The sequence below is a fragment of the Gymnoscopelus braueri genome (genome assembly GCF_963280865.1).
Source record: "Gymnoscopelus braueri genome assembly, chromosome: 20".
NCBI lineage: Eukaryota > Metazoa > Chordata > Actinopteri > Myctophiformes > Myctophidae > Gymnoscopelus > Gymnoscopelus braueri.
Window position 1 is genome coordinate 15,322,853 of NC_137622.1, and position 8,922 is coordinate 15,331,774.

The following is an 8,922-nucleotide window of genomic DNA, read 5'->3' on the forward strand; positions in this document are numbered from 1 at the left end:
CCAAATCCTCCGTCAGTCCGATTGTGAAACTTTGCATGCACATTTTCACTATTGAAGAAATGCCACCCTTTTAAAATTGCCTTATTATAGCGCCACCATGGAGGCCAATTTTTGCACCAAAACAATATTATATTACTCCTACAAATGTATTCCAAACATCATGCAAATCGGTACACATTATCTCAATTGACAAAAGTCAAGTGATCAAGAAGGATCTGACTGATTTTTCATATTCCATCCTAATTGGCAAATTCCGAACATTGCTGGCCCACAATAACCTACCTGACCTGGCAGAGACCTGTGCTCCAAGGAGCATTTTTGGGCGGTGAAACCGCCCCTGTAAGTGAGGTTTGGAAATTTGTACAATTATCCTGCGCTGAAACCGCCCCTATAAGTGAGGTTTGGAAATTTGTACAATTATCCTGCGCTGTGATTGGCCAATCACAGTCTATTCAGGACTGTGATTGGCCAGTGTCACATGACACATGTGCATAGCCCTATATAAGAAACCATAACTTGAAAAAAACCATAGATTGGTTTTTTTCAAGTTATGGTTTCGTCCATCATAAAGAGTGTTTCAATAAATGTATTTATTTTTTGTACATGATTGGTTGACTCCATTCAGTATTGTGATTAGCTAATAAGACACCGCCCACTTCACACAGGGTGTGATTTTTTTCTAATGCACTTACAAAACTAAATTTGAATAGCCTGCCTTACACTCCATTGGTGTCGCTTGCCGAAAATAACTGATCTTCAAGCTGTCTTTTCCGGCAAGCGCCACCATTGGACTGTCACTCAAGAAGACCATCTGCAAAATTACCTAAATTCTAAATTGCTCATTTGGACACACACAAACCCAAAAGAATGCTGAATTTGCGAAGACAATGTCCAACATACATTTTCGGTGAACGATCGTTTTATTATAGTAAAAGACAGCCGAATCTAGCTATATCTTATCCCAACTATCGTCTCGTCTAGGCTACTAGCCTTCTACAAGAGCAAGCTGGCTTGTATGTTTTTTATTTTTTTATTTATGTTTTTACTTTGTTTATTGTATTTTCCACAGAAGCATTCAACATCAGAAGTTGGTATTATGCAGATACGTAATAGCTTCCTCTAGTGCAAAAAAAATGCAATAAACAGATTGAATTAACACCCAAACACTGAAAACATACAGGACAGCTTGTATGTTTTTTGTCGTTTTATTTTAAATAGCAGCACAGTGTTTAAGTTCAGCTGTAGCCTGTGAGGCTGCGCTTCAAACCGGAGCAGCAGAATAGAACATACTGCTGCTGACATTACTTATTGTGAGAGAGAGAGAGAGAGAGACGCTGGACTGTGGACATGATTTGCGCTCCTCCAGCCTCTCATTCACTGCCAAGCAGCGATCAGCGCTCTACCTCAGGAGGAAGTCCCAAATAAGGGCAACGGGAAATGGAAACCCACCGGAATAGGTCCTTATGTAGTCACGACCTTATAAGGCACGGCGGAGCCAGGTTTTCCGGCTAAGCGCGCAGCCCATGCCTGCTGCTGCACAGATGGGAAATCCGATCCGAATCTACGGCGAGAATGCAAGAAACGCGCGGCTATCGCACGGAATAATTCTACTTTGACCATACACTAGAGGAAGTGTGGGTCTATGTGTCCGCGATTTACAGCGAGAGCTTGATTTAAGGTCTCTGCTCTCTCTCTCTCTCGCTTTCCCCCCAGGCCCAGCGTCATGTGTCCTCCACTGCTGCAGTGCCTAAATATGGGCTTCCTCCCCGATCCAAATATGGACATCTACGTCACGGCTAGGAGTATATAAAAAGGAGGAGGGAAACCTCTGAGCAGCAGAGAGAGCCCTCACAGCCCACAGACAGCACAGAGCAGATCGTTAGAGCAGAGATCTAGACAGACAAACACAACGCACAACAAAACTAAAAAAGTGAATTAAAAAAAACAACACTCCAATCCAAGACCGGTGAACAACACCCTCATTACTGGGATATGATTTAATACTAATCTTGAGCATATCAAGATTTAATTCATTGACTGATCTCGATTCATGAGTAAAAAAAGGACACTTCTGATCTGATTTCTGACAAAAAAAAGCAGAAATACTAAAAGAAGACAATTGGATCTTTACTCATCTCTGACAAAAGAGAAAACACAAACGAGAGAAGACAACCGGACAAGGAGAGGAAAACGAAGAAAAGCATCCGTCTGACAGCCGCTCCTCACAGAGAGCTGGACTAAAGTGATTCCTCCCACCTGCGAGGCACCAGCACTGCCGTCCAGACAGTCCCTCGATCGGCTCCGGAGGATGGCTGCGACCAAGACTGAAATGATCCTCCCGGCCCTGCAGATCTCCGACCCCCTGAGCTTCCCCCACTCCCCCATGGATAACTACCCCAAACTGGAGGAGATGATGATGCTCAGCTCGGCGGGCACCCCCTTCCTCACCGCCTCTGCACCCGAGGGTGCAGGAGGCTTCGGGTCGGGAGAGGGAGAGCAGTTTGCCGACCACCTTTCAGGAGGTAAGAGCAGCTGAACGCTTTGCCTTTTGGTTCTTTACACCAGTGGTTCTCAAACTTTTTCATGTCTTAAGACCCCTCAAAATGATATGTATTTGGCTGTGGACCCCCATTTGAAAAATATTTTGTGGCAGGGATTTTTCGAAAAATGCTATGAGCTTGTAGATCTGCTATTTTTGAATAGTCATATGGTTAAAGTGGTTAAAATGATTGTGATGCTATATTAACAAATTTAGCTGGGGACCCCCTGGTACCCCCCCCCCCCAAGGACCCCTGGGGGTCCCTGGACCCCAATTTGAGAAACACTGCTTTACATGGCACAGATGGATTAACAGTAGGACAGAAATCAACACAGAGCCATTGGAGTGGAGTGGAGTTTGTGGCATAAATAAATAGTTGCATAACTTAGATAATTATTTGTGTTCAGCCAACTATTTTATTATTAACTCCGTTAATTATTCTAAAAGAGTTCAACTCTGTATTTTATGCAAGACATGTTATTATACAGTATCAACTATTGGAATTATATGTTATCCCTTATGGGTTGTAATGTCAAATCAAATATGTGTAGACATTCTGAAAGCACAATTAGTGTACAAATATATTTGAATTTGAGCTGACATGAACACAAAAAGGGAACATTTTAAAATAGAGTAAGAAACTAATTTAATGGAAGCCCTGTATTGACTCTCAAAGGACTCAAATGGTGCTCAGTCACTGCATACCTCTACACTCCTACAGCTCAATTCAAATTGCATTCCTAAAACCAGCTGAACTGCAGTTTAGGTAATCAATTGCTGTTGGCTATGTGATGGGCTTCAGGAACGTGTGTGCGTGTGTGTGCGTATTTGTGTCTGTGCTAGAGGGAGAGAGGGAATGAAAGAAATGGTTGAGGAGGGGAATGCATGTATGCAGATTGATAAGCTTGCACAGCAGCTCTTTTATAGGTTGAAATATTCAGCCAGTATAAGAGTTATGAGTTTAGTGTGTGTGTGTGCGTGCATGCATGCATGCGCGTGCGTGCGAGTGCGTGCATGCGGGTCCGTGTGTATGTGTGAGTGCGGGCATGCATGCTTGTGTTGGGGGTACCAGCTGAGCTGATGTGTGTGGGGGGAAGAGGGATGACACACTGCCCTCTCCCTGCGTCTGAATATTGACAAGTTGATTAATGTCCTCTCTCTCTCTCTCTCTGGTCTGTGCAGATACGTTACCTGACATCTCCATCAACTGTGAGAAGTCGATGGAGCAGACGTACTCCACCCAGAGGCTGCCCCCCATCTCTTACACAGGTCGCTTCACCCTGGAGCCGGCTTCTAACTGCAGCAACAGCCTCTGGGCAGAGCCCCTCTTCAGCCTCGTCAGCGGCCTGGTGGGCATCTCCACCTCTTCCTCCCTTGGCTCTCAGACCAGCTCGTCTTCCTCCCTCCCTCCGTCCTCCTCCTCTTCATCTACCTCGAGCTCCAGCCTCAGTTGCTCCATCCACCACAGCGAGCCCAACCCCATCTACTCGGCCGCCCCCACCTACTCCAGTTCAAACCCTGACATCTTCCCCGACCCGGGCCAGGCGTTCCCCAGCTCGGCTGGAGGGTCCCTACAGTACCCTCCTCCTGCCTACCCCAATGGCAAGACCTGCAGCACCAGTTTCAGTTGCACCGTGCCAATGATCCCAGACTACCTGTTCCCCCAGCAGCAGGGAGAGATCAGCCTGGTGTCCCAAGACCAGAAGCCCTTCCAGAACCAAGCGGGCCAGCCCTCCCTCACCCCTCTGTCCACCATCAAAGCCTTCGCCACCCAGACGGGCTCCCAAGACCTAAAGAACGTCTACCAGTCCCAGCTGATCAAGCCCAGTCGCATGCGCAAGTACCCCACCAGGCCCAGTAAGACCCCTCCTCATGAGAGGCCGTACGCCTGCCCCGTGGAGACCTGTGACCGCCGCTTCTCACGCTCTGACGAGCTCACGCGTCACATCCGCATCCACACGGGCCAGAAGCCCTTCCAGTGTCGCATCTGCATGCGCAACTTCAGCCGCAGCGACCACCTGACGACGCACATCCGCACGCACACCGGAGAGAAGCCCTTCGCCTGCGAGATCTGTGGACGCAAGTTTGCCCGCAGCGACGAGAGGAAGAGGCACACGAAGATCCACCTTCGTCAGAAAGACAAGAAGGTGGAGAAGGGAGGGGCCGTGGTGGTGACGGCAGCTTCCGTCTCGGCCGCCTCGCCAGCGTCGAGCTACTCCTCCCCCATCACCTCCTACCCCTCCCCCATCACCTCCTACCCCTCCCCTGTCTCCTCTTACTCCTCTCCTGTCACCTCCTGCTACTCCTCCCCCGTCCACAACTCCTACCCCTCTCCGTCCATCGCCACTACCTACCCGTCAGTATCCATGTCCAACACCTTTCAGTCCCAAGTCACCTCCTCATTCCTCACCTCCTCCATTGGGTCCAACCTCTACAGCTCCCCGGTCCCCACCCCGCTATCAGACATGCAAACCACTCTCTCCCCGAGGACAATCGAGATCTGCTAAAGGAGAGAAAAGCCAAAAGAATGACACTTTAAACGAAAACAACGTTGCTCCACCTCCGCCTTCTTTAAGGTTCATCGAGGGGAAAGAAATCGGCATCAAAATGTTTTCCCCCCATCCGAGAAAGCACTTTTTTTCCGTCAGTGTGTCGGGTGAATCCTTGAGATTTACCTGAAAAAGAGAAGAAAAATACCCCCTATACATGTCGAGGACTGAGCAAAGACGATAAGACAAAAAAGGGATTTTTTCCGTCTCCGTAAAGCACTTCAATTGAGGCGTGAGGCAGGTCTCTCCTCTTGATGAACACAAACACCTAGAGACAAGCTCATGGGATGAACACTGGCAGCACGGTGTCACGGTGTTGAGGCACGCTTTGCCCTTGCAGACGCTCAAACATTACAAAAGACATTCAATGATATACATAAGCTACCGTATATGTATATTGTAGACGTGCCATGTTTTGTTTTTATCATTCTTTGGTACCATTGATGTGAAAACCTATTTGCATATTTGCATTGTATTATTTGAAGTGAGCAGGGCCATATTTTCTCAATACTTTCTCTATTATGTAGTGATGATGCTGTGATACGTTTTGACATTGTTTGGAGAAGAAAAAAGAAAAGAAAAAAAGAAGCACTTAAGTATTCAAGCATGAGTAAGAGTGATGTTACTTTCTGTTATTTTGTAAATATCATCCACTGGTACTATCTCTTTCTCTCTTTCTCACATGTGACATATCGCTCTGTTATGTGGACAAAAAGAGAAAAGAAAAAAAATACCTTCACTTAAAAACAACAAAACTAGACAAACAATCTCGTTTTTGGTGCCTTTCTGTGGAGCGTTGTTGCGACTTGGGCTGCGCGCAAAGAGAGGATGCATCGTCGCATCACGCCTTAAGGGGTGGAGGGGGATATTTTTGTTACAGAATGTACGTTATGCTCAGAGGGTTCAAAGGGATGAGACATGAGGGCACCGCTTCATTTCATTTAGAATGTAAGCAAAAAGAAAAAACAAGGAGAAAAATTATAAAACTATATTTTTGTAAAACTGAAGTGTAAATATCCACAACTTTGAGAGCTGGAATGTTGAAGTTACCTACTGAGTAGGCATGGGATTCTTTTGTATGTTATTTACATGCAGTTCATTATTTTGTGTTTTATCTTTATTTTGTATTTGTGTTTGTAAAACCAAGTGACTGTTTCTGGCTTCTGAACACATTGAATGCGCTTAACTGCCAATGGGATATTTGGTGTACAAGATATCCTCCCAGAAATGAAATATAAATAAAATATGAATATATATGTAATCTCTGTTTTCCCTTCCTTTCATTATTATTGACTACTGTATTTCAAGTATTTCAATTGGTATCCAGTCTGTTTCACAGTGGAATATTGACATTGCACTTCAAAACCCTCCATTGTGCAGCTTCATTCTTATCCCTCATATATAAATATATACATATATATAGATTTGACCAGTTACCATTTAATTTGATCAAAATCTGCACAGCATTATTTAATGACACTACACCACCAACACTGGACCTTGTGTTAATGATAATACAAGAGCCTGACTCCCATGCCCATAAACACACCCATGCCCATAAACACTGAAGATGGGGAATCATTATCAAGATCTAACATGTTCTTGGAAGCTATTCAGCTCATCTACCTTTTTCAATTATTCTTTCAGATTTCAAATTCTTTGCTTTTTTCCGAGTCCACAACAGCAGCTATCCTGCACAGTGTTACTGAGATGAATTACTTGGGGGGAGGGGAGGGGGTGAGGGGGTATTTTTAAACCAACCATTCTTGTGAACACCATGTTGAGACATGACTGGGGTTAAGTGCCCAGGGCACAGGTGAAATCCATCACGTGATAATTACCTTATTTTCTACAAACGTGCTCGGCAAGATGCTGTCATCTTGCATTGAATGAGCAGTTGAGCAATAACCATGCAGGCTATATTTTATTGTTGCAATAGTACAAGTGAACAAACTGGCCCCGAAGGTGCAACAGTTGTTTCTTTAAGTTTTCATGCACGGTATAATAACAGCTTACATGCACCATCATTATTCATCATCTTCTGCCGTGAGTTAGGCAAGGCATTCTCACTACATGCTTAAATATGGAAATAAATCAAGTTAGTCTCTTGCCTATATATTAAAGAACCCAAAAAGCAGATTTGTTCTGATGGCCAGATAATAGGAGGAGACAAGAGACGGGCTATAAGTTTGCACCCAGAGTTTGAGAGTAATTTTGTGCTGTGAAATACACTCATCAAAATATGCACAAATGCAAACACAGCTAAAATAGAAAGTGGAAAAACAAGAGGAAGAGAGAAAGGGATTGGATGGAAAGGAAAATAATTAAGATAATTGGTCTCCTGATCCCAAATTGACTTTCCAAATTGGGTCTTGTGAGTGTGTGTGTGTGTGTGTGTGTGTGTGTGTGTGTGTGTGTGTGTGTGTGTGTGTGTGCACGCGTGCGCGTCCGTGTGTGCACGCGTGTATGCATGCGTGTGTGAGTGCGCGTGCATGCTGAGCTTGTGTTTGTGATATACAGTATTCATACAGTCTATAGTAAGTCTACACACTAATGGAGTTGTGTCCTGCAGCGTTTGTATTCCTAGATAGATCATACCATTGTTGCTGAATAAATAATTAAAATACACAGCATATGAAACAGGATAAACAAACACAAAACACAAACACATCACCAGTGTGGCTGATTTCATCACTAGAGTTTAAAGGCCTTAAGTCATGTTGCTGTTTAAAGGGAAAGTTTGTTGATATTTAACATGAATCCTTTCGTTCTATTTCAAGGAGGACAAAACGCTTCCCACTGCATTCTGTGCCGAGAACGTGCCCTGGGAAATTGCCACCAGCCTACGTAAACTAACCTGTATAATGTTTTATGTAGGCTAGTGTCCATTTCCCAGCGCAAGCTCTCGACACAAGGAACACATTGAGAGGTATCGTCACTTGTCCTCAATAGAAAGAGGATTCACATTAAATACTAGCAAAGTTCCTGTTTAAATCACACAAAAAGCACAATTTACACTAGTATTTTGGTGAAATCCCCATGTGTGTATTTTAAAGCCTTGTTTATAAAATTGTTTTGGTCCCTGGTCCTAAATCAAGAATCATTCATCAGCAGCCATTTTTCTACACTTCCAAGAAAGCCTTTCACTTGTGAAAGCCTGAGATTATCCTTCTCCAGGTTGCATGTACAGCAATGAACTTTCGTGCAGAGGCATAAAAATGCAATATTGCAGTCAGTATTATTGAGCTTCACAGGGGAAGTTATGGGTTGACTGTGCCAGGTTCCGTACCCTGTCGATACCCAATCCGTACCCGGTCTGTACCCAGTACACCCAGCTTTTGAAAGAAGGCCTATGTCTTTTCAGGGAGTGTCTTTCCTTTGCTCTTGTTCAAGGCAGCAGAGTGTCTGTTCCTTGCACATCAAAGCTCATCCACCCGGTCTGTTCTTTTAAGGGAAGCGAGTGAGGAGATCACTGCATGCTAACCCACAAATGGAGCCACCTTGTGCCCCAATGGGATCCACTTCAAGAGCTCCGCCTTTGTTAAAAAAAATGTTTGTTCTCTTATTCTTTTTGGGGAGTTAAAACCAAATTGCAACAAAAGATTCTTCCCTCAACCCTCCTAACGTTCACTCTCTCCTCTTTCCTTCTGCCCTCTCTCTCTCTCTCTCTCTCTCTCTCTCTAGTACTGCAGATTTAACTGGAGATGCTAATGACATCCCCCCTGCCACAGCCGCACACGCACACGCGCACACACACACACACACACACACACACACACACACACACACACACACACACACACACACACACACACACACACACACACACACACA

General features: G+C 44.8%; 1 protein-coding gene across 1 annotated transcript; it reads left to right on the top strand.

Moving 5' to 3' along the window:
• Positions 1–1,850: 1,850 nt before the first annotated feature.
• egr1 (early growth response 1) lies at positions 1,851–6,349 on the top strand. Its single transcript, XM_080415269.1, has 2 exons — positions 1,851–2,522; positions 3,722–6,349. Exons 1-2 carry the CDS (start codon positions 2,309–2,311, stop codon positions 5,044–5,046), a joined length of 1,539 nt encoding a protein of 512 aa, XP_080271395.1. The 5' UTR covers positions 1,851–2,308; the 3' UTR covers positions 5,047–6,349.
• Positions 6,350–8,922: the final 2,573 nt, after the last annotated feature.

Bases quoted from the DNA above. Each gene is read 5' to 3' on its own strand.
- egr1 (XM_080415269.1), top strand. From the start codon at position 2,309: ATGGCTGCGACCAAGACTGAAATGATCCTCCCGGCCCTGCAGATCTCC. The intron at 2,523-3,721 runs GTAAGAGCAGCT...TGGTCTGTGCAG, and splicing joins TGCCGACCACCTTTCAGGAG to ATACGTTACCTGACATCTCC.